Source organism: Natrix helvetica, assembly GCF_964273705.1.
Source record: "Natrix helvetica genome assembly, chromosome: Z".
Taxonomy (NCBI): domain Eukaryota; kingdom Metazoa; phylum Chordata; class Lepidosauria; order Squamata; family Natricidae; genus Natrix; species Natrix helvetica.
Genome location: NC_138554.1, coordinates 64486453 through 64513500, shown reverse-complemented (window position 1 = coordinate 64513500; position 27048 = coordinate 64486453). Strand labels below are relative to the sequence as shown.

Below are 27048 nucleotides of genomic sequence, written 5' to 3'. Positions count from 1 at the left end.
TAAAGAGGAAGGGAAGAGTGAAAGAAAAATATTTAAGCATTTTCCCCTCCAAACCCTGAATCATTAACAATTTCAGCTTTAATTCGTCACTGTATCCATTACCCAAAACAACAACAAAACAAGAAAAACAATTTCTGAGAGATTCTGGTGGGAAAACAAAAATTATAGGTCAGGGAATTAATTGAAGTTGCTACCACTAAAATGAGGTGAGCATGAATCCAATTAGACGTCTTCATAAGCAAGCTTTAAATATATTCATTGCATTATGTTCTGCATCTGGTCTTATCATTCAAATCATTTCTAACATCCTACACAATTTATGCCATTCTAGGTCTAGCATTCTAAGCATAAGGCATAACTCTATTTTCACTTGTGATATTTGCAAATAAGAAAAAACAAACCCAGTGTCAAAATCACTAAAAGATAATGAAATTAAGTCTCCTAAAAATCTAAATATGACTGTAACAGGCACATTTTCATCGATGTCAGAGCTCCATTAACAACCTGGCCAGAAAATTCAGGATTGTCTGTATCCCATTTATTAAAAATAAGTAAATAAAATATATTTTGATCAACAGTGGAATAAAACACCACCAGCAAATAACATTTATCTATCCGTCCATCCGTCTGTCCATCATCTACCTATCGATCAATCGATTGATTGATCGATCTAGCTACCTAGTTATATAGCTATCTAACCATCTATCCAACTATTCTACTAAGGACAATGTACAATAGATAAAAATAGATAAAAAGCAAAAATATAAAAAGTAAATATAAATATAAAAGACCATAATAATAAATTGTCTAAAAAAACAGACTGATCTTTCTCCAAGATGGGCCTGTTCATCCTTCAAGATGGAGTTCTGAGTGACAGAGGGATTTGCTTCTCTTGTCAACAAACAGTTGATTTTGCTGCCAAGGCAGTCCTTTGGCAGCTGACTCCCTAGATCAACTGGGAGCAGCTAGGAATGACCCAAGATGTCTTTTGGATGACCAGGGACAATCCTGGGAAGTGGAATCCTGAAGGATGCAATTCCTGGTAGGAGGGATTGGAGAGTCAGGTGTTCATTTTTCCTCTCAGTTATTTGGTTTCTTTAAGTATGCTTGGCTTTTAATTGCATGTTTTAAAGCTATTTGTTTTAATTTGATTCTTATTTTTAAAACGTAGTTGACTGGTTGAAGGCTGATTTATTTTAACCCCTTGCTGGATTTTAACTTACAACTTTCTTTTGTTTCTTCACTGGTTTTTTTTCCCCCAGCTATGATCTACTTTCAATTTCAGTATGGATCCACCCTATATTGGATTTCCACTACATGGTTTAAAAACCTTTCATCTGGATTTTTTTATTAAAAAATGATAGATTTTTTTCTTTTTTCTATCCCTTCATTGTGAGAAATTTTATTTCAATGTTCTCTGCAGCCATTTTGTTACAATATCTTTAATTTCTCTCTCTTTGGAGAGGGAATTATTATTTTTTGGTTTTGTAAGTTCAGCTCTGAATAGGAGACTTGGAGCAGGGGTTTGTTTCTGCTGGCGTTACTGCCAGTTCGGTGCACGTCCAACGCTTCTGCACATGCACACACGCAGTTGCCTGTAAATAGGTCTGTGCATGCGCAGAACATTAAAAATGTCAAAAAAAAATGCCACGGGGACCAGGGAACCGGTTCGGGGTCTTGGTGAGCCTGCCGTCCCTACCAGTTCGGCGACCCAGTCACAATTTCCACTACTGGTTCGCCTGAACTGATGCAAATCGTTAGCAACCCACCTCTGCTTTGGATTATATCAAAAATGCAGACAATGCACCAACTTGAAGAAGCCTTGCGGGAAGCCTTCAAAAATGCTTTTTAATCTAAAAGCTCACATTTTAAACTTTGGTAAAAAGCTTGATAAAATTACTAGGGTTTCCAATCAACTTAATGCAAACCACTGCAGCCAAGCCAGACTTACAATTAGATCAGAGGTGGGTTGCTCCTGGTTCGGCCCAGATCAGATGAACCAGTAGTAGCAGCAGCGAGTTAAATACAGTAACTAGTTGTTAACAGAGAGCTTTGAAGTTTGCTGTTGAGTTACCTGCTAACTACTTTAGCAGATGGAGGACAGGCAAAGTTGGTTGAGAATAGATGAACTATTATACAAACTATGATCCTGTTTTGCAAGGGGAAAAAACCTAACATTGTAATATATTTATCAGTAATGAACCCGGGGGGGGGGGGGGAGGATAATATATGCATATGTGTTTTTGTCTTTTGTTGTTTTTTATACACATTTTAAAAAATACTTTTTCTATTTTTGTTTGCTTTTTTTGTTTGTAAATTTTGTCTGGAGTTTTCTGGAATTTGTATTTTAACTTTTTGAACAAAATAAAAAATAATATTTTTTTAAAAAAATCCTAAAAAATAGAAATACAGCCATAATTGGAAAAAAATTAAATGGCCTTTCAACAATGCTCCCATCTAAATAGATATCAGATTCCATATGTGTCCCAAGCCTAGTCATATTATCAGGCATGTCTCCTGGGACCCACCAAACGTAGACCTATGCCCATGTTATTTAATATGGATTTAATATGTATGTATTACTCTTGCAAATATAGAATGTATTTGATATAAATCCTTCGTAGTTTCATTAGCTAGAATTTTTGAAAATCAAAGAATCATATTTATTAAATAAATCATATTTATTTAACAACTGAATTACAATTTTTGTGTTCAGATGACAGAGTCATTGCTAACAACTGTTTAATTGGGAATTAGTTTAGCAATTCCTCCTCTGAACAGTGAGAGATATGAATGCAAGGCAATGGCTAAGCCAAATTTGATTAGTGTTCTGTATCTTTGCCTTCCATAATTAACTGTGAAACTTATCCTAACCTATAAAATGAATTATCTCATTGTCATGACCTTTACCTGGGCAAAATGGTATATAATAGGGCAACAATTTTTGAAGCAAGGTACCTCAATTGGGCAAATCTTTCAGAATGTGTCCAAAATCTGGGACCCATGACTTTTGAGGGAATGAAATTTGGGGAAGTTCTGGCTGCTTCATTATTACTATCTGCTGCTGCGTTGTTATACTGCTGCTGTCGTCACATGATCTTCATTTGCAAAATTCTATGACAATTTCCCAACCAATCTTATAACTAACTACAGCCAACTTCCCACAATCAACTTATTGTGGCCAACTTGTCACAGGATAACTTGCTATGGGACAACTCAATGCTGTATTAATTGTTTCATTCAGCTACTTTTATTATTCAGTTTCTTTAAAATTACTGTAACTCTTGTATTTCTGGATTGACTTTCTTTATATTATTATTATTTATCATCATACAGTCAGCCAGAGGTTCAGACTGGGTTCAGCATTTTTGTCCACTTATCGAATCCTCACCAAGGACCTGGGATAGCAGTTCTGGATGTTTGATGGTGTTACAGATATTGTTGCAGGATGAAGCTGTTCAGAGTAAATCCACCTTTTGCAATTGATTGCTGGCAAATTTGTCAATGCCAATGGTGTTCAAATAGATCCAGTTGTTTTGGGATCACACCCAAGACACCTAAGTTAGGTACTACCCTTGCTTGCCTTTGGCACAGTTGTTCTATTTCTATTTGTAGGATTTTGTGTTTTGTTATCTTTTCCAATCCGTTCTCTCATATTCTGCAGGCACTGCCACATCCGCTATCCAGACTTTTGTCTTTCTTATTAACAATTGTTAAGTCTGTGGTGTTATGTATCAAATGCCTGTTTGTTTGGATTCTAAAGTCCAGAACAATTTAACTTCTTCATTTTCTATTATTGTTTTTATTTTATGGTCCCACTAGATCTTGCTTGCAGGCAAATGGTATTTTTTTCAGATCTCCCAATGCACCATTGCTGCTACTTTATCATGCCATTGCTTGTAGTCAGTCTGTACAATCTTGCAGCAGTTTACCAGGTGGTCCACTGTTTCTTCAGCTTCTTTGCATAGGCAGCACATACTGTCTGTTGCTGTCTTTTCGATTCTGGCTTTGTATGCATTTGCCTTAAGGCTTGGTCTTATGCAGCCAGAATTAGTCCTTCAGTCTTCAATGTTCCTGCTCCTAACCACTGACAGGTCTTGTTATTATCTGCCTTCCCTGCTATTTTTTAAAATACACTGGCCATGTAGTGCTTTCTCTTCACATGCCTCTACTCTCTTCTTCATTTGGTTTTTCTTGTACGCCAGTTTGGTCCCTCTAGTAGTCAGTAAGCCTTCTAGCATACTAACTTCAGTGCATCTCTTCATTGTCCTTCAAATATTCTTCAAAAATTCTTTTTTCTTCTATTTGCAACATTCCAAGTCCACCTATTTGCCTTGGTAGTTAAAGTTTGTCAATGTTGCTGCAAGGATGAATGGCATGATTCATTGTCCTTATTTCTTTTTGTCTTCCTATCCATTGCTTTTAGTTTGCTTGAATTCAGTCCGCTATTCCAGCTGTATATTTAATGACTGGATTTGCCCAGATGTTGATTGCCTTTCTCAATTGAGTTTGGACTTTAAAATCGTCTTCACTCTCTTGATGTATTCACCGCTAATCTTTTTCTTGATGTCATATTTTTTAAGGGAGAGATACTCTTCATCTGACTTCTATGATGAGAACAGTCCAGTATGGTTGAATCTGACATAGCTCTCAACTTCTTCAGAGCACACAAACACTACAACCACACCAAGATAATACTTTACTGGGTATGATTACTATTATTATTGATCATTGTAGTCAACCAGATGTTCAGCCTGGGTTTGGCATTTTTGTCCACCTATTGAGTCTTGCCAAGCACCTAGGATGGGCAGATGTGGATGTTTGAATGTTTGATGGTATTACAGATATTGTTGTCGTTGTTGTCATATAAGATTTAATCTTCAATTTGATTCATAGTCTGGTAATGGTAAAAACTTAACAGTTCAAGTCCTAACCAAGGACCTCAGAGCTGTTAAGGTAGCATCTGAGAATGGCTGACCCGAGCCACAATTCCATTTAAATTAAATTAACTTTTGTATTTGCTGAATTGTCCTATGGTGAGTTGTCCACAGTCAGTTGACTATGGCGAGTTGGCTGCAGTGAATTGGTCATGGCTATTCTGTCTTAAATCCCTTATTCCTTTATCCATCCAGAAGCAGCGACTTACTAGGAAGAGACAGGACAGGATAAGAAGGAAAAAGAAGGGACTGTGAGGAAGGATCTCCCACATACTTATTTTGACCTGCAATCCCTTCCCATGAGACTTCTCTGACTTACACAGCACTTCTTGCACACTGCTATGTACCCATCCTTTGCCATCTCCTGCATAATCCGTGCAGCACCTCTTATGCACTCTATGCAACCCACACTTCTCCTTGACGGCTTTTCTTGACTCCTTATGGCACACCACAAACATCCTTCCTAATCCATGCTCTACTCCCACATTCTTTGCTGTTCCCAAGTTCCCTACTTGACCTGTACAGCACCACAGACCTACACCACAGATTCATGATGCTCCCCTCCCTTTTTTATTATTGCTGCTCCCCTCCCCATAAACCATACTCAACTGCAGAGCTCATCTCACCCAGACCTAGGATCCTTCCCAGACCTACACCCTCTATCCATGCACTCCCTGATCCATGCAATATTTGTGGTGCATATCTGCCATACCTTCCAACCTCCACAGCTCCTCATACACCTATGCACCATTTTTGAGCCACACACTTCCATAAACTACTCCTTCCCTCCCACACCTAGCAGCAGCCATGTATCTTCATGCTGGCCTTCGATTTGCAACTTTCTATTGACTGGCTTCACCATTTTTCAAGCTTCCCACAAGCAACATAAATGGAAAAGCCAGCAGGAATGGGAGGGTGGGAGGAAATGAAAGAATGACTAGGAGTGAAGGGAAGAAGGAAGGAATATTTCTGATGCTCCCTAACAGTTTTCTACAAGGAAACTCAATGGGGAAGCTGCCAGGAAATCAGAGGTTGTCCTTCTCCCAATGTTTTTTTTGCTCACCCATGCTCATTCTGCTTTTCTTTATAAATATAAAGAGAAGCATATATATATATATATATATATATATATATATATATATATATATATATATATATATATATATATATATATATATATATATATATATATATATATATATATATATATATATATATATATATATATATATGCTATATATATATATGCTATATATATATATATATATATATATATATATATATATATATATATATGCTATATATATATGCTATATATATATATATATATATATATATATATATATATATGCTATATATATATATATATATATATATATATATATATATATATATATATATATATATATATATATATATATATATATATATATATATATATATATATATATATATATATATATATATATATATATGCTTCTCTTTATATTTATAAAGAAAAGCAGAATGAGCTTTACATATAATATTTTCAGAGTGGTATTGAAAGAAAGGTATTCAGGAAGACGATACGAAAGTCTCATTTGTCTCATAGACCAGCTCTGGCTTTTATTCATGGTTACCCTAGAGATAGCTAAAAACTAGAATCCTTCAACTAAATTTCTTTAGGGTTTTTTATATTCTGGTAGAAAGCAGTTAGGAAATAGCCAAATAATCATTAAATGTTTTGTTATCCTACCTTGCAGATACATTTGTGAAGTGCATGTATGATGAGATCACTACCCCTATTCTTCCTTTTCCACCCTGTACAACATAAAACATAAATATTTTCTAGGTTCTTAAACTGGATATATATTTTTTCTTTATTCTATTTTTAATAACTGCAGGCACTGTTTTCATTTTATATGACATTTTAGGATCATAACAAAACTATAAATTACAGAAAAAAATCTAAATATAATGTTAACAATATTCTGTTAGCTATTCTAAGACAAGTCTAGACATCTCTGCAATTTCCTGGAGTGTGCTCTGAAAGATTTTGAAAAATGTATGTTTCCCAGCACATAATAAACACATAACATTTCTTGTGATACTTATGATTTATAGCCAAGATTGCATTTAATGACTACTTTCACAATGTTGTGAAATCTTACTAAGCATACTGCAGGCATTCAGTACAAATTACTAACAGCAATTCTACTAGTCTTAACTTGTTTCAAAATTATTCAGAGAAGAATATGACAGCTAATTTATGGCTGATTATAAATCAGTAAAATGGCATTGCTGCTATTTGTATAGGGAATAAAGGAAATTGTAACATTTAAAAGCTACTGTTTGATTATTAATAAAACCTATTTTGCATTATATTAGTTTTTTTCTTTGAAAATTAATAGAAGCACAGCTAGAATCCAATGTTCATGACTTTAATCTTCTGGTATTTTGAGTAAAGGTTACAAAATTGACTGTGTAATACCTCTCCTTTCTAAACTGTTTGACTCCCAACTTTCAAGTTAAATTCATAGTGCTTGATATTACTTATCAAATATCAATGTAATTCATTAATAAAATTACACATGAATTCCTATATATGCAGAGCCCTTCCTCTTAAAGGAATTAATGTCTTCATACATTGTATCTTGGGATCTATTGTTTGCCACTAATGGCTATTAATATGCAATTGTGATGACTGACAGCCCAAAACTTACTAAATGTAAGAAGTTCTTAGTTATCACTCCTGTGCTCTGGAATTCCCCGCTCCTAATGTGTCTTCTCCAACTTGTTTTAAAAATAAAAATGATGTATTGATTTACCTTATTATTTATTTATTTATTGATTGATTAGTGGAAACTAAACAAGGAGAGAAGCAACTTAGAACTAAGGAGAAATTTCCTAACAGAACAATTAATCAGTGGAACAACTTGCCTCCAGAAGTTGTGAATGCTCCAACACTGTAAGTTTTTAAGAAAATGTTGGATAACTATTTGTCTGAAGTGGTGTAGGTCTCACTCGCCATCTTCAGGCTGGGTTTTGGGTTTAAAATATGACTGGAGCTGCTGTCTTTCTGTAAATCTTGGTGGTGGGGGATGGAGTGCTGGCTTTGTTTCAGTAAGTGGAGTGATTGGTTGTGTGGTTGTAACATGATTGGTAGATTGGTGTTGATTGGTGCTGGCTGTGTGTACATTGTTGTTTCATGTTGTAACAGCCTGGGTGGTGGGTGGGGCTCGTTTGTTGACTAGGGCTGGTTTCTAGATGTTTGGTAGGCAGGTGGTATCATCACGTTTATTCATGTTGTGGGGGTGTTTCTCTATTTCAATAGCTTCCATAATTATTCTCTTGTTGAAGTCTTCTGTTTTGGAGATTAACCTGGTTCCTTCAAAATTAATTTCATGTCCTGTAGTTTTAAGATGCTGGAAAAGAGAGGAAGTTTTTCCTTTTTTTTCCTAAATGTGTTCTTGTGTTCTGCGATGCGTGCATTTATTCTCCTATTAGTTTGTTCAGTGTATGTGGCAGGGCAGATTTTGCATGGTATTTTGTAGAGTCCTTGGTTTTCTAGCTGGATCTTGTCTTTGGGGTTTCTTAAGATGTTGACTGTTTTTTCGTCAGTGCTGAAGGCTGTCTTGATATTGTGCTTGTGGAGAATTTTGCTGATTTTATCTGTGGTGCCTTTGATGTAAGGGAGGAGGGTGATGCCGTTGTCCTGTTCTGTGTCTCGGTTCTTGGGGGGAGTCTCCCTTTGGATTAGGTTGATAATTGTTTTTCTTTGGAATCTGTTGGAGATTAATACGGATGTGAGAGTGTGTAATTCAGTTTTCAGGTGGTCTTTGTCTGCTAGGCGTTTGGTTCTGGAGATGAGGGTCTTGGCTACAGAGTTGATCTGTGCAGGGTGGTGATGGGACTGTGTGTTTAAGCAGCGGTTGGTGTGGTTTTTTTCCCGGTAGATGGTGTGTCCTAGGGAGCCATTGGGTTTTTTGTAGATTAGGACGTCCAGAAAGGGAAGTTGGTTGTTTGCTTCTATTTCCATGGTGAATTATATTTTGGCATGTAGGCTGTTGAGATGTGTGAGGAAGTTGTCCAGTTTTTCTTTCCCGTGTGGCCAAATCACGAAGGTGTCATCAACATATCTAAGCCAGAGTTTGGATTTGTGTTCAGATTTATCTAAGGTGTTACTTTCAAAATGTTCCATGTATAAGTTTGCGATGACGGGTGAGAGTGGTGATCCCATGGGTGCTCCTTCTATCTGTTTGTATCTTTGTCCATTATGGATGAAGTATGTGTTGATTAGACAGTGATTGGTCAGGTCCAGGATGTTTTTAGTGGGGTTGTGTTTGTTCTGGATAGCTGTCAAGTCTTCTTTTATAGGCACTTGGGTGAAGAGGGATATGACATTGAAACTCACAAGTAGGCCGCCAGCACCAATCAGCACCAATCTACCAATCATGATACAACCACACAACCAATCACTCCACTTACTGAAACAAAGCCAGCACTCTATACCCCCCCCCCAACAAGATTTATTGAAAGACGGCAGCTCCGATCACACTTTAAGCCCAAAACCCAGCCTGAAGATGGCGAGTGAGACCTTGCTGAAACGTTGCCAAATCTCAATCTTACACGGGAAAAGACCCGAATAAAACAAGACCAGCGTACCTACACCCGTGAAAATATACGAAAACACACATACACACACACACACATATGTATGTGTGTGTGTGTGTGAATTTGCTTTATTATTTTTACTAATGTTTTCATCTCATTGTTTAAGCCACTTAGAATCAATTTGTGATTGAGGTTACAGTGATCACCAGGAGATATAATTGGACCAGTTTCATTCTTATATGGAATCCTCAGATATGGGGATATTTTGTATGTATCTGCAAAAATCATAAAATATATGATACCTATCCTAAGTTAGTTATCCACCCAAAGAAACTACTGGGGGAAAGAGTGAAAAGAAGGGGGAGATCTTTTATTCAATAAGTGTGGCAGATGGAGAAAATACAGAAATAATTTGGGTAAGGTATGGGAAGCATTGAAGGGTTTATAGAATTATAAGGTGGAAGGGTTTTTGGGGACAGGAGGAAGTGATCTAGAGAGATAATTCTTAGAGTGGGATAAAACATACAGAGGAGGACAGAAGGAAGGAATGTACATTGGCAGATTGATATAAAGGCAGCGAAAGTTGAAGGAGGGAGGGAGGGAGGGAGGGAGGGAGGGAGGAAGGAAGGAAGGAAGGAAGGAAGGAAGGAAGGATATTTTGCATGTCAAAAATATAAAATGAGAAAAAGAAATTATAGTAAAAGGAAAAGATTTGTATTTGTGGCAAATATTCCAGTTTATGGGCTTCTCACACCTGCAACAATACTATTTATGCCTGACACTGCCCTATAACGTTTTTTATAGTTTCTCAGCCTACTAAAAAAACGTAAAAGCTTCCACAAGTATACCTATGTTTTTCTTCAGACAATTAATGCATCTGGAAATTTTATATGTATTCCATAACATATGGATCAAAGTTCCACAAGAGAGACATAGCTATTATATTATAACTCAGCAAGTTAACTAAAAGATTTCTAACTGCAATTTACCCGGCAATGAATCACCACAACGTGTTGAGAGTGACTGTTCAACCAGGATTCCATAGTCTTGCAGATGTTGCATATCTTATTAAGGGATGGGGCATGGAGGTCAGGCCATCCCACTTCCATAATCTGGAATAATTAAAAAGTGTTAGAACTGTATAAAGGCAAACTTTTTAAGCAATGTACACAATTAATAATATAATAAATATATTTTTCATATTTTTAATGTCATAACTTTCTTTCCCACCTTATTTGCTCCCTACAAACAAAATTTATAAATGCTGTTCTTCAAGTATTCATCAGAATCACTATTTAAAAGTTATTCAAAATTCCATAAGAAAACCATAAAATCAATACAAATAGAAGCCTTGCTATATACACTAATCATCTGATTACCAGATGAGATTTTCAGGAACATTTTTCTAGAATTATGAGATTTACCAAAGAAACTGTTCAATAGCAATAACAACTCTAAAGTTGTCCTTCCATGCTCTAAACATAAAAAGTATTAATACAAAAAAGAACAGCTTTTGTATATTGAGAAAAAAATGTAATCTGAGAGATAATTCACATTCCCAGCAAAAATGGTGTGGTTCATTACATATACATATTTCAAAATCATTGTGGAATCAGTGGTTGGAACCCAAAACTTCTTTACATAATAATCCACTAATCTAATAATGAGCAATGAGTAAATTATTTTAACAGATTTCTTTTGCTTAAAAATCAGCCTGTGAAAACCTGCTAACAGAAGTGGAAATTTTGTTGGAGACATCTATATTATATTTTATTTATATTTGATGCTTCTAGACCGCCCCCTCTCCCAAAAGGGACTCGGGGCAGTGTACAGTCCATACAGAATATAACAAAATACAATAAAAAAGTTAAATATGTACAGTTGGCATGGAAGAGGTTAAAATGCAATTAAAAGAACTGTACAAAGCTAATATAAATATAAGTTTTAAACCCCTAAAATAGACACAGTAAATTAAAAAACCCCTAAAATAACCAGATGATAATACATTTGCCAGGAGGGACAGTTGTAATCTAGCCAAGCATCCACAAAAAAATTGCCTACAATGTAAAAAAACAAACAAAATAAAACAGAAACTGTGCACTTTAATACAAGAACATGTTAATACCTTTGGGTCAAGCTTAGCAAAGTCATAACTTCTTTCAGAGAGGTTCAGCACCTGTTGCAGAGGAAAATATTTTTAGCATGAATTTAAACACTGCATTTAATATATTTGATAATGAAGTTATGCAGATGTGATAGTTCCTTAAAGGCCCTAAAAATGTCATAACACAGGAGAATCAAACTGGTGGCCTGTGGGCCAGATACATCACACACAGGTCAAGCCCACTCGGGCTCCCTAAAGGCAAAAAATGTCGTGATATGTCATGTGACATCACATGACACGATCGAGTTTAACACCAGTGTCATAACAGAAGAATAACAATATTACTTGAATATTTGCATTATTTCAAAGTTATTTTCTTCTGACTTTGACAAAGTTATTTATTATTATTTATTTATTTGATTCAATTTATCAGTCGCGCCCTCTCCGCGAAGGGACTCGGGGCGACGTACAATCAAATATAAAGGCATGTGGCATGGAGGAGGTAAATACATCAACAATTAGCAATACAAAAAGTAAAAGCCACAAACTTAAAATAAATAACAATAAAATTAATACAATTAAAACAATTAAAATACCCAAAAGATTTAAATATACAGTTTAAAATTGCCAGGGAGGTTAGAAGTTCTGATTAAGCCAGGCCGGCTAGTTGGAACAGGTGGGTCTTGAGTTTCGTGAGGAAGGAGCGGAGATCCGTCGTTATCCTGATATCTGGGGGGAGGTCATTCCAGAGGGCTGGGCCCATCACAGAGAAGGCCCTACTCCTGGGCGCCGCCCTCTGGCACTGCCTAGTGGACGGCACCCGGAGGAGTCCCTCTCTGTGAGAGCGGATTGGTCGCAGGGATGTATGGGGCAGGATACAATCCCGCAAATAACTAGGTCCTGTGCCATGGAGCGCTTTAAAGATGGTGATTAACACCTTGAAGCGCACCCGGTAGACCACAGGGAGCCAGTGCAGCTCGCGCAGGAGAGGTGTTACATGGGTGAACCTCGTTTGCCCCATAATTGCCCGCGCGGCCGCATTCTGGACCAGCTGTAGTCTCCGGGTGCATCTCAAGGGGAGCCCCATGTAGAGAGCATTGCAGTAGTCCAGACGGGACGTCACCAGCGCGTGAGTGACTGTGCGAAGGGCATCCCGGTCCAATAGGGGGCGCAATTGGCGCACCAGGCGGACCTGGTGGAACGCCCCCCTCCCCACGGCTGCCACATGGTCATCCATAGACAACCGGGCGTCTAGGAGGACGCCCAAATTGCGCGCCCGCTCCACGGAGGCCAGTTGCTCGCCCTCGATGGCCAGTGATGGAGTACACTGGTTGAACCGGGGGGCCGGTAGCCCCAGCCACTCCGTCTTGGAGGGGTTGAGTCTGAGTCTGTTGTCTCCCATCCAGACCCGTACGGCTTCCAAACACCGGGACATCATTTCGACGGCCTCGTTGGGGTGGTTCGGGGTGGAAATGTACAGCTGCGTATCGTCAGCGTACAGATGGTATCCCACCCCGAAACCACGGATGATCTCACCCAGCGGCTTCATATATGTGTTGAACAGGAGAGGCGAGAGGACCGACCCCTGCAGCACCCAAGTGAGCAGCCTCAGGGTCGACCTCTTCTCCCCTGCCAACACACATTGCGTCCGGTCAGAGAGGTAGGAGCAGAACCACCGCAGCACGGTGCCCCCTACCCCCAACCCCTCCAGCCGGCGCAATAGGATACCATGGTCGATGGTATCAAAAGCCGCTGAGAGATCTAACAGGACCAGGATAGAGGAACAGCCCCTATCTCCAGAGATCATCCACCAACGCGACCAAGGCCGTCTCTGTGCTGTGCCCAGGTCGGAAGCCGGACTGGCGCGGGTCTAGATAATCAGATTCCTCCAGGTGACGCAAAAATAAAGAGGAATAATTCAGAGTTGACTGCCAAGATTTATTTTTACCAAAAAAACATAGGCATGATCCAGCTCCACATAAGCATTCCTTAAGGCCATTAATTTCAGTGGAAAAAGCGAATACATTTTAATCTACTTTCATTTTCATTTGAATTAATTATGATTTTATTTCAAGGCTGATATAAAGTATTATTCATTCCACAAGCATCACTTTTGTTCTATGTAATAATTTCCATTCTTATCTTTGTATTTCTTATCTCAAATCAAAGTAATCAAGGGCTATGGAGGTAGATATCTCTATTAATGGCTATTGTCATGACTCCTAAAACTTAGATAACCTGCTATTTTTGCTCGGGGGAAAATGGGCTTCCTGTAAGCACGTAGGTAATGACTATTACAAACTGGACATTCAACAAAATAGGTTTCAGGTTTGATATCAATGAAATTTATTTCCAAGTATTTTTGAATTTGGAGATGTTCAATTTCATGTCTCATAAATATATTTTTCTTATACACAGAAAACTTAATATGAATACATATACAGAAACCTTATTTTCAATACTACACATAGTCCATTTTTTCACTAAAGTCCTTTTGTACACATATAAAAGAAACACATATGAAATACTTTATTTAGATATCTAAACCTGGGATTATAAAACAGCAGCTAATCTCTCATTTGAAGCAGCAAATTATAAATACAAATTCTGAAGGTATAGTTAGTAGATTATGCCTTTTTATCTGCTCAAACAAAAGAACAAGCATAGTAAACTGCTTTGCATTCACAATGCGTATAAAAAATAACCTGTATAATTATTCTTGGTTTCTTATTATAAACAAATGCTGCCACTATGATAACAAAAGATATATCTTCTAATCAAATGTTTAGATGACAAACGACATCATAGAGATTGCATCTCCTCTTACCATGTAGTTGCCACCATGTCTGGATTTAAGCATACCAATTACATCTTGGAAGTTGTTTAGGTAAATTTCCTCTGAGCAGTTTCCTGGGAATGATACCGCAATGATTCTTTCAGTAACGTAAGTCAGGTCCAGTTCATAACTTTCCTCCATAATAAGGTCAAAATCTGTACTTCTGTGGTGAACAAGATAGAACAAGGCCACTTTAAACATTTGCAAGTGGTCATACAGTATTGCATAGAAAGTAAACTAAGTCACTTAGAATATGGTTTTTGAGGGAGAAAAAGAAAATATTTTTTAAAGGAGAACTGAAAAGATGACTTAAATACGAATAAACAATGTTGACACAAATACTTTAAACAAAAACATTTTAACAAATATCTAAGTAGTTCTTACTGGTAGTGGGGAAAATAACAGAGTAACAAAATTGGAAGGGAATTTGGATGTCTTCTAGTCCAACCCCTGCTCAAGCAGGAGACCCTATACCACTTCAAACAAGTGGCTCTCAAGTCTCTTCTTAAAAGCCTCTAGTGATGGAGCACTCACAACTTCTGCAAGCAAGCCATTCCACTGGTTAATTGTTAATTTTTTCTTAGTTCTAGGTTGTGTTTCTTCTTCGTTATTTTCTATCTATTGTGTCTTCTGGTGCTTTGGAGAATAGATTGACCCTCCCTCTTCTTTGTGACAGCCCCTCAAATATTGGAACACTGTTATCATGTCACCTCTAGTTTTTCCTTTCATTAGACTAGACATACCCTATTCCTGCAACCTTTCTTCATATGTTTTAGTCTCTAGCCCTCTAATCATCTTTGTTGTTCTTTTCTGAACTCTTTCCAGAGTATCAACGTCTTTTTTTATAATATGGCAACCAAAACTGAATGCAATATTCTAAGTGTGGTCTTACTAAGGCTTTATAAAGTGATAGTAGTACTTCATGAGAAATTGACTCTATCCCTCTGATAATGCAACCTAGGATTGCATCAGTTTTTTTGCCTGCTGCTGAACACTACAGGCTCATATTTAACTGATTGTCCTGTTTTTTCTTGTCTAACTGTAAAACCTTAATTTCTCTACCTTTATTTTTATTTTGTTAGATAAGGCCTAGTGTTCATGTCTGTCAATATCTATGTGGATCTTGAGCCTTTCTTCTGGGGTATTCCCTGAAGCCTCCGGAGCGCAAAAAACCGGCCCTACGGGCAAACCGGAAGTCACTTCTGGTTTGCTCGTAGGGCTGGGTCCCTGAAGGCTCAGGAGGGCTTAAACCGGCCCTATGAGCAAACTGGAAGTCCATTCCTGAACTTCCGGTTTGCCTGGTTTTTTGCACTACAAAAGCTTCAGGGAAGCTCCTGAAGCCTCCAGAGGGCCTCTGGGGGGCGGGGGAGGTTGTTTTCACCTTCCCCAGGCTCCTATAAAGCCTTTGGAGCCTGGGGAGGGTGAAAAAAGCATGCAAAAAGTGGGGGGAGCATGCATGCTGGGGATATCGCACGTTGCATTATGGGTCTGGCACACCCATGCACGACCCCCCTGCGCTTCCCTCGCTTATGGCATGCGAGTCAAAAAAGGTTCGCCATCGCGTACTAAAACCAGTGTCAGTTAACATCATCATTGCCCAATGTCAAGAGATATGGAAAACATGTCAATGGCCTCAGGACTGGCAAAGATCTGTTTTTATCCTATTATTAAAGAAAGGCAATGCCAGAGACTGTTTCAACTATCATACAATTGCATTCATTTCTCATAAAAACAAGATTCTATTAAAAATAATTAAACAGAGACTACAGACTTTTATCATCAAGAGTTATCAGATGTACAAGCAGGCTTTAGAAAGGTGCGCTGCACTTGAAATCACCGGTATTAGATGGATTATGGAAAAAACATGTGAATATAAAAAGGATAGTTGCTTTATTGATTACAGAAATGATTCTCTGTAGAAAACAACACAGTGGGCTTTGAGCAGCTTTGCATGATCTTTGTGTCACAATCCACATGAGCAGATTTACCAGATCACCTTACATTGATCAGGAGGCAACCGTGAAAACACTTTATGGTGACACAGAATGGTTCAGAATCAGCAGGGGAAATTTGTTTTACCAGCTTTTTAATTCAATCTGTAAGTGAAGTGATCATGAATTACATTTATTTTAAATAGATTTAATCCTCTGCCCCTTATATCCAGAGTTCAATAGCTGCCAAACAGTTTTGTCAGTTCTCAGAGGACATACTTAGTATAGGAAATTTTAATTCTGGCTTTAGAATTATAGAGTGCTAGCTTAGTATAATGTTCATTAACAAATGTTCAAGCGTTGTCAAATATGTACTTTAACATTTTCTCTCTGGCATTATAAATAAGAGAAAAGTATTTAGAAAATACTTACTCAGATATTTTGTCACAACATATAAATGAATTTCTTAAAAACCTGCTGGAACCCTGGAAATAAAAATAAGCAAAGTATGAACAATTTTTCTGTCACAAGAAATCCTATGTAATTTTTTGCATAACTTTTAAATATAATTTCTATTGCTCTGAACAAGTCAAGTATTTTATTGTTAATGTCTGACAGCAGTTGAAATTGCATTTAGTAGCTTTTTAAAATAGTTCAGAAATCTTATTTCAGACTAACCAAATTGATCATCTTCAATGGACTGAAAGCCATTTCAGTAACATTTCAGTAGAGCCATCACAATTGATCTGATGGAAACTATTTCATGAAAATAACATTTTTTATTATGATACTCTTTAAATAATGTTATTGGCTTGTAAAATTGCAATCTATCCTTCTTGCCACTATATTTGATTAAATACTCACATTGCAATGTTTATTTAATTACATCACAAAAAGTAGTTCAGCATTAATAAAGAATACACCAAGCAAAATTAATTTTCAACCAAATTCAGAAAAAATAAGTTTATTCTTTAAAACACCTTCAAGCATAACAGCTATATGTAATTTATTTTAAATAAATAATAGCATATTATTATTCTTTTGATAAGCACATTTACCTAGATTTCATCAAAATCATAGTTTGTCTCTATGGGCAGAATATTTAATTAATATGGATATGCAACACATGCCACTTTGGGAATGGAACATTCTCATTTGTGAACTGGCTTTTAAAACGAAACTAAATACTAATTGTTTCTAATTACCTTATCTGTGTGTATTGTAAGGATATGCAAGTATTTAAACATTACACAGCTTTGAGGTTTCTAAGAAATTTAAAATAATAATTGCTTTTGCTGTATATGATTACAGCTGGCCTAGATAATAGAAATTGAATAACAGAAATATTTTTACCTTAGTTTAAAATTTGAAGTGTATATTGATTCTCAATGCACTAGAATATAGAATTAATAAAAACTAGAGACTGTTAAGTATAATCCCTTCTCCTATGAAGCTAGTATCTTCAATACCAATAGTTGACAGTAATTTACAAATAAGATCAAACAAAATGAGCTGTGAGATGTATCCATTGCAATAAAGTGTTTTTCTTATCTGAGAATGAAAATTGTCTCTCTCTTTCTCTCTCTCCTCCTCCCTCTCCTTCTCTCTCTCTCTCCCCTCCCCCTCCCTCCCTCCATCTCTCTCTCTCACACAGGCACAGACCAAAAAAAATTTCTACCTATCCAGGCCTTTAAAAATTCCTTCTAAACTGTGAAATTCAACCAAACAACTATTAATATGGGATAGTATAATATGGGATAATAGGAATCTTAAATATATGTAACTGTCTTTATAATGGAGCATGTTAAGAGTTCTGTAATAGGAAAGCTTTAGTTTGAAGATTAAGAATTTGCAACAGGAAGTTTAGTTTGCAAGAGGAAGCTTAAATCACACCTAGCCAAACCACAATCTTGAAGACTTATCAGAAAAACCACATTTCATTTTAGCGTTGAGAGATGGAAAAGGGAGGGAGTGTGGGGAGTATGGGGGGGGGGCTGTAAGATCTATAATAGTTTGGAAAACAAATTAAACGTTGTTCAGTCTTTGCTTTTTGTGTTGCGAACTGAACCTGCGCAATAAACCTTTTCTGTTTGATCCTGGAATTCTGTGTCAGTTCCTATATTCCATAATACTATAGTATGTGGATATAGTCCTGAGGAATACCTACTATGCAAACAACAAGATTCCCTGTGTTACTGACAATATTCAAAGGTTTTATTTTGCTTTAATGGGAAAATTTAAAAAGAAAGAAATAAGGTCAATACTTAGCTTCCTGGTTATTTATAAAAATGTTTCTCAGCCCCAAATTCTACAACCGCAGTGCTTTTTTCCTCTTTTAGAAATGTTTACAAATGTTATCCTCACCCAGAAAGAAGGCAAAGCTAAGCTACAGTAATAGTGAACTGTGGAGATGGTGGCTGGGTGTGTTTGTGTGTGTGAAGGACAAGGAACAATGTCATTAGTTTTCATTCAGAAAACTGTATATTTTGTGATTGACTAGACTTAGTGGTCTATGGTCTGTCTACAGCGATTTTGGAAATAGCTAAGAAATCTGCTTTTTTCTGAGAGTGCCGATAAAATGTCTTCTCAATTTCAAATATATCGCAACACGATAACATACCCCTATCTCTATCCCTATCAGTAAAGAAAGAAAAAAATAGCAGGGAACTTTCAATGTCACAACTGATTTCAGCATCTTTCTGAATCACTCTATTAATTGCAAGTAAAATCTGCAATATTTCTGCATGTACTTTTGCTCTACAGAAAGTTCACATGTCAGCCTGGGCCCTTATTTTTCATTTTTCATTTTTTTTCTTAGCCCTGCAAGGGAGGGAAATAAAAATAAGATGAGAGGTGCCGATTTCCCCTAAAATTTGAAGCTATAGAAAACCAAGATTTTTCACCTGAATATTCCTTTTAGGTAATTATGAGAAAAAATAAGAATGAATGTTTATTATAGTTAAAAGCCACAGATAGAAAGTATAACTGAAAATGGTTAAAAACAACCATTAAATGAAGACAGAATAATACAGTACAAGCAATTGTAATAGTTCGTCTAAAAATGTATGCTACAACTTCAGGAGATCTAATTAATGTCCAAATTTCATGGCTGCTGCACTGTATTTTTCTAAAATCTCAGTAATAAAAAATTTATAAAGATAAAATTTACAAACCTGAAAAAAAGTTATGTAAGTATTATCAGATCAAGTACTGATGTAAAAGGGGCAGAATATAGACATCATGAATATCTCATAGATGGCACAATAAAATAGCACGTTAGATTGTTGCAGTGTCTCCAGTTTCATATGAAGTTTCATATGAACAAGCACATTTCTCGAACAGTATTTTAAAACATATTCCCTATAATAATGCCAAAAAGAAAAGTTCATGCATTTCTCAAAGAACATACTATATATACTTGTATTTCTTTACATGCAGGAAGTGGCATTGCTCAGCTTTTTCTGAATGAGAAATGTTTTCACTGCCTTCAAACTGAAGATTTTTATAATATGCAATTTATCAGTAATGCAGGAAATTATGGAAGACTTCTTCAACTCTACAATTTAAAAGAAAATCCAAGACTCTGTGCAGACCACAAGATGGCATTACTCTGCTACAAATAAAAACTGTACTCTATCAAAAGACTCAGGGTTATAAACAAAATATATTCATGCTCACCATGAGATAATTGGTAAAGGCTGGAAATCTATACAAGTCTTCCATTTTTCCAGATATATACAGCATCAAATTTCCTGCCTAGAAAGGGGGTTGGACTAGAAGACCTCCAAGGTCCCTTCCAAACTCTACTATTGTATTGTATTATTGTAAATTCGTAGTATAGAAAAATGAATCATGAACCTGGGATAAAATTCCTGCTTTGGAATTGTGTCTCTTGCTTGAAAGTGAACAAAGCTTTCTCTTTTACAAGTCTATGCTCTCTGTAACAATTGTTACTGTTATGTTACAGACTTGACAGTTGATATGCAGAAAACAGGGTTTTCATCTGAGTAAAACCAAACATTATATTTGCAAGGTTAATTCTATCAGTATCAGAATGATGTCAGGGGAATACAGAACTCAGATAAAAGCTCCAATCTATCTGCTACTTGGAATCAGCTTTTTAAGCTTCAAAATAAATATATTTTCAAAATAAATATATAAATATATATATATATCCATATTCATTCAAAATAAATTCATAAATAAATGAATGAATACATAGGATATCAGCTGTAATTTATCTAAGACTAAAATATAAATATCACCAAAGTATGAGAGGATTAATCCATTCAGAGAACTAATTATAATAATCCAAAAATATATCTGAATTGGCTTGCCTTAAGAACGTGGGTGCTCCATCACTGGAGGCTTTCAAGAAGAGATTGGCTAGCCATTTTTCAGAAATGGCACAAGGAATTCTGCTCGAGCAGGGGATTGGACTAGATGATCTCTGATATCCCTTCCAACTGTATGTTTTATGTTTTATTAATAGTGTAACTTACTTGTGACTTCTATTCAATATTTTTAAAGAGATTCTAAACAGCTAGAAAAGCTTATGCATTTTAATGAAATTTGTTAGTAATAAAGGTGTCACCATTCTGATTTTTGGTCACCATAAGCTAACACGGTTCTCTTCCTACAATGCCCACAGGCAATTTACAATGCAGCTTTGAACATAGCTATGTCAGCCTAGTAAATGTTATGGCTGTTTTAACAATATGGCAATAGGTCTGTAACCTAACCCTTTTACATATTATCCTTCAACATAGAAAAGTTCTAAAAATAGTCAAAATAATAGTGCAACTTATATCTGGCAAATTATGATAATTGCATTATTTCTATAGAAGTCAATAGCTGTTACTCATGACTTTTACAATGACCTGAACACTTTCCCCTGTTTTTAGTATCCTCTTATTGATATAGTGTTTTGATGGAGAATTCAGAAGTTTGCATGTTCTCTTACATTGTTTTGATTGCCATTAAGAATAATACTGAAGATAAGCAATGTTGAAGTCACAAGTAGATCAGTGCTCTGCTCTCCCGAGAAAAACCTAACAGATTAATCTTCTCTTATCATTGTAAGTCTTCTGTAAAACTATTACTCACAAATTAGGTTGAATGTTCTTTTTATAAAAGGGAATGAGATGTCATGGATATCTCACATACACACAAACACACAATGTCCACTTTAATTTTAAATTATTGTATTCAATATTATCTTTAAAAGTATCAGAAGCAGAAATAGGATCTGACAAATTAAAAAAGAGACATCTGCAGGTACATTGGCATACACAGGCATCAAAATGAACTTATTTAATTTTTCACTTTCCTGTTCAACAATTTTTCTTGCAGCTTACAAGAAATCCAGACACGTTTGAAAGCAATTATTATCTTTTATGTATGTATTAGTGGAGGGTTTCAAAATATTTTACTACCAGTTCTGTGGGTATAGCTTGGTGGGTATGGCTATGTCGTCATGTGACTGGGTGGTGTGGCCAATTTAGCTGTCCATTTTGCCAATTTAGCAGTCCATTAAACAATACACAGCAGCCCCCTTTTCTATTTTTTTAATACTGCATAAAGTTTTTGCTCTGGGTTTTTTTTTACTAGGGGGAAAGATTGGCAATGCCTGAGGATTTCTGGGAATTTTTCCTCTGTGTTAGAGGAACCAAAATAACCAAGATGATATAAAGTCTCCTGCTGGATCAGAGGGTTGGAGTAGATGACCTCTGTGGTCCCTTCCAGCCCTGGATTGTTGTGGTGTTTCAAAGCATCCTCTGAAGCTGTGCCTAGTGTAGGGGTGGGCTCCTGCCAGCATTACTATTGGTTCAGCATGCAAAAAAATTTGCGGGCATTTGCACCTAAAAAGGTCTGCACATGCACACAGCATTAGAAAAGGGAAAAAAATACTTTTTTCAATGAAGAAAATCAAGATGGCACCGCCAAGGATAGAACCGGTTAGGGCACGTATCTGGCCAAGTTACTACCTACTCAGCCGAACTGGTCCGAATCAGTAGGAACACACCTCTGGTCTAGTGCCAGGTTTGTGGTCCTTTCTTTCTCTCCTTTTTCTCTCCCTCCCTCTATCCATCCATCCATCCATTCATCCATATTTCCTTCCCTTTCCCTTCTCTTCCCTTCTCCTTCCTTCCTTCCTTTCTCCCTTCCTTGCCTCCCTCTTTCATTCTCTCCTCTTTCTTTCTTTCTTTCTTTCTTTCTTTCTTTATTTATTTATTTATTTATTTCTCTCATTCTTTTTTCTTTCTCTTTCCTTCTTTCTCTCTTTCTTCCCTTTCTTTCTTTCTCCCTTCCCTCCCTCCCTTTCTCCCTTCTTGTGAAGAACCCCAGAAGGTCTTTAGTAGGATGAACAAAAGCCTGACGCTTTGAAACAGAGAACATGCCCATTGATTATCTGGCATTCTTAGAGCCCCAGTATTGATTAGCTTAGCCTGAGCAAAGATAGATAGCAGCACTTTCAATAAACTATCAACTCAAGCGCAGTGCACTTAGAGATCCCCAAACAGTGAGGATTTCTTTCTTTCTTTCTCACTCTTGAAGCCCTCCCCTCCCCAGCCCATTTTTGCTCCCAGAGGGCTGCAGGGAGGCTTGCTAGGCACCTCCCTGTGCCCTGTTTTGGGCCTAGCAGGCCTCCCTGAAGTCCCTGGGAGCCAAAATGGGGCACAGGGGGAATCTGCATCCCCATATCCCATTTTGGGCCTAGCAAGCCTCCCTGAAGCACCCTAGGAGCTGAAACAGGGTGCAGGAGTTCCGTCGCAGCCACTCGCATCCCATTTTGGGCCTAGCAGGCTTCCCTAAAGCCACCTGGAGTGAAAATGGGGCAAGGGAGGGGACTCCTGGAATGGGCAGGGGAAGGTAAGGGATGGTGGGGCAGAGAAATCTCTGGGGAGGGGGCTAGCACGACTTAACTGTAGGCAGGAGGAGGCAGCTCAGGGCAGGCACCACATGGGAACTGGGAAGGCAGCTTAGGCAGGCAAGCCTCCCAGGGCCGGTTCAGGGGTGTAGCTAACCTGCCATCCCTATCGGTTCAGAGACCCAGGCCCAATTTCCACTACTGGTTCGCATCTCTGGTATGTATGTATCTCTGGTATGTATGTATTAATTTACTGCTTTTAATTCCATTCATTGTCCCAGATAACTTGTAACATGATTTCATGTTAAGTCTCAAAATACTGATATGCTAAAAGAAACATAAAACCTTTGGGGATGTACATTTCTGAATCTGAATTAACATTGCTAATAATGTAGAAAAACAAAACCTTACCTTTGGTTCACATTTCCTGTAACAGAAATATTTGTACACTAAAAGAAAAAGAAAAAAATGGAATTACTCCAAGACCACACATACAAAAAGTATCCTCAGATTATTTTTGTACATTCAGTTCCGAAAATTCTCTTTCACTGAATACTGTAGATGTTCAGCCATATTTTTTTTGAATTAGGAGAAACCAATGGAATCCATATTTTTCCCCTTCTCTTATATAAGTAGTTCCTTTCAAAACTTCTCTATGTACTTTTTTCTATATGCGGTTAATACCTTAAATAAATTTCAAAAGAATTAGGCATTCACATATATCAGAAAGTAGTCAGAGTAATTAAATTGTGATTTATTTCCAAGGAAGTAGTAAAAACCAATGAAGTCCCTGCAGACCACAATGAATCATAAACTCTTACTGACTCTCAAGTGACCATGAGTGGTGCAATCATGTGACTTGATCTAAAACTGAAATTGCTTTTGCAACACTCAGGAAACTGAATTTAAGCAAACAGTTTAAAAGTATATTCATTGCAATTCTTATTTAGAAGATGATGTTCCTGAACACTAAAGGGGAAAAAAAAGTTGATTTAATGGGAGTTACTGAGAGATTTTTCGCAGAGCATATTCAAATAATACATATAAATAATACATATATAAATTTCTCTCCAACAGAAGACTTTCTTAATTGGCTAATTTCATAATATAAAGTATATACACTGGTTTGATTTAGTTATCACAGTTAAGAATTCTATACTTGATCTCTCTATCACATATTAATGCATGACTTTTCCCAAGCTTAGATCTGTCCTCACATTTGAAAATGATGGGATATTATTAAAATAATAGCATGGTTGCTATTCTAATTTTACAAAACTTCAAAAATTAAGCAAAACATTCTGCATTATAGCAGAAGAGTTTGTACCTATGCAGTGGGTGCATTATAATTATCTGCTGCTAATTCTACTGTGACTGAACACAATTTTAATCAAAAGAAGAGACAACAGAATCCTCCAACATTCAGGTGACAGCTATTCCTCAAGGATCCTAAACAGGGATATCCCAACACCTATATTCCAACCTATAGATTTATTGACTGCTGATTTGCAATTCTCCAATGCTAGGCTGGGGGGGGGGAGGCTTAAAAAGAGGCCCTATGAAATTTGTGAGGGTACTGATCAAAAGATAAATGAGGAGAAAAGTGTTTGGCTTGACGTGGTGGGAATCAGGCCTAAGGCCTGGGAGGACCCAGTGGGAATGGGGAAAGACCTATTGGAACCCATTGTGCGCAAAAAGTGGAGTATGGAAGTGCTACTCTTGAAGAGCATTTGGAAGCTTCAAATTGTGCAGAGTGCAGCAGCGCACACAATTTTGGGGGTCCTAGATTGCCCCAAATTACACCACTGTTCTGCGAGCTACACTGGCAGCTGGTTTGTTCCCAAATGCAACTCAAGAAGATGTTTATTATTATCTGCATGTCATGGGTCCAGATTACTTGTCTTACCCCTATGGAACAGGCCAGCCCCACTTGTGCCAGCAGAGGAAGCATGCTGCAGTTATCGTCAGTCCCCCCCAAAAATGAGATCCAAGAGAAGAGTCTTTTCTGTTATGGCTTTGACCCTTTACAAAATCTTGCCCCTTGAGATGAGATTGTCTCCCATCCTCCTGATCTTCCTCATGAACCTGAAGACTTGGCTTTGCCAGTTGGTTTGGAGCCCCCATGGGTGAGTATCACACAGGAGGTGGTTGATTGAGTAATAGCAGCTCCCTCTTCCTCCCCCCACAGTACATTCTACTTTCTTCCTCTCCATTTTTGGGTTATAACCTGTATTTTTATAGCATGTTTATTTTGATTTTATACATTTACATACATATTTATGCTTTTATTTTGATGCTGTAAGCCACCCACAGTTGCCTTGCAGTGAGATGGGAGACAAACAAATTTAATTAATAAATAATTAGAATTTAAAAAGCAATATAAATGCAAGACACTAAGGCTTACCTCTGCATGAAATACCATTGGAATTGCTTATTTGATTGCAGGTATTACAAGATTTGGCTTTCTTAAAGTGTTTACTCTTCAATACATGAGAGTCTGAAGCTAAGTCTTCTGCCTGGAAGGAAGGAAGTGAAGCAACAATTTCAGAAGAAGTTAACAAGGATATATTTACACTAGAAAAGGTGGTGAAGCAAATATTAAAACAATTGTAACACATACAAAATAGTACTTTAAACCGTATCAAAGTGTATCGCCTACAAAAATATTTATAAATTTAAAAACTGCATTTAACAGTAAATAACAATAACATTTCACTCACATAAAAGAAAATAGCAGAATGGAAGGAAAGACTTGAAATTTGTAGAAATATCAAAAAATCATGTTTACAAGATATAAATAAGAAATGAGGAATGTGCATTATTTCAATAAGCACAGTATATTCAGAAGAAGTGGAAAAATAATCAGGAGTGTGATGATGGCTTCTTAAAAGGAAGCATCAATCCTGTTATATCCTAAAAATTTCATTGGAAGTCCCTATTACTCATCATTCCTTGTAATGAATAATTATTTTAGGCTTTAATAATTATTGATAACAAGTAACATTCTTTTGAGAAAACTGCAAGAAAGTAGGAGAACAATTGCCTTCCCTCCTCCCAATTTTCTCTCCTATTTAACTCTCTCTAACTCTAACACTTGCCATTATTCATTTTTTACCCAGTTGGCAATAGGAGATTGACACTACAGATTTTGGGCTGTATGGGTAGTTCTCATTCTGTGTCTAAAACTGGGACTGACAATCTGGTCATTAAGCAAAGCAGCTGCTTTCTTCAGCTTTCCCTTGTTTACAGATCTGTAAATATCATAAACGCAAGGACTACTTATAAAGTTACTTTTTTATCACATGGTAATTGTGACTGGTCACTAAATGAGGACTAGCTATATTGGCAACTATTCTTCAGAACAATATCAGGATCTACATGTCTAGAGTCAAGATGTCACATTTGAGGGCAATAGCTAGATGAAGCACTGAGATTTCATGAAACCAACTATGCAAAAGGAAACAAAAGGAAAAGAAATGGAAACTAATTTTTAAATGCTTCATCCATAAAATTCATTAGAATCGAATAAAAACTTCTTCAGAATTCATTTTATGGAGGCAAGAATAAAAATTCTGCATTTTATCTTGGCTCAAAAGTATTGCAAGGATACGCTAGGGGTCAGGCTGTAAAATTAAAATGTTCATCTCTGGGCCACAATCTTTTTGTTTCCTGAAGAAAAGCTACCTTACAACTGTTGTTCTTTAATTCAGTGGTTTTAATCCTATAAAAGGGATGTTGCTTTCCGTCTTTAAAAGCTACTTATACATTGCTTCTTT

The 27048-nt window shown here is 36.8% G+C and overlaps 1 protein-coding gene across 3 annotated transcripts in view; it reads right to left on the bottom strand.

Moving 5' to 3' along the window:
• The window catches only part of TNS3 (tensin 3), a 169481-nt gene that overhangs the window by 113667 nt on the left and 28766 nt on the right, over window positions 1–27048 (bottom strand). For 2 of the 3 annotated variants that reach the window (XM_081971417.1, XM_081971418.1), the window contains exons 2-8: window positions 25677–25788; window positions 23684–23721; window positions 16834–16886; window positions 14462–14633; window positions 11656–11706; window positions 10520–10642; window positions 6673–6737 (exon numbers count right to left, since the gene is read on the bottom strand). In XM_081971417.1, the coding sequence (XP_081827543.1) occupies window positions 6673–6737; window positions 10520–10642; window positions 11656–11706; window positions 14462–14611 (389 nt within the window). In that variant the 5' untranslated portion in view covers window positions 14612–14633; window positions 16834–16886; window positions 23684–23721; window positions 25677–25788. Of the gene's footprint in view, window positions 1–6672; window positions 6738–10519; window positions 10643–11655; window positions 11707–14461; window positions 14634–16833; window positions 16887–23683; window positions 23722–25676; window positions 25789–27048 lie in introns of those variants that run through there. The other variant, XM_081971419.1, reaches the window with a different exon arrangement.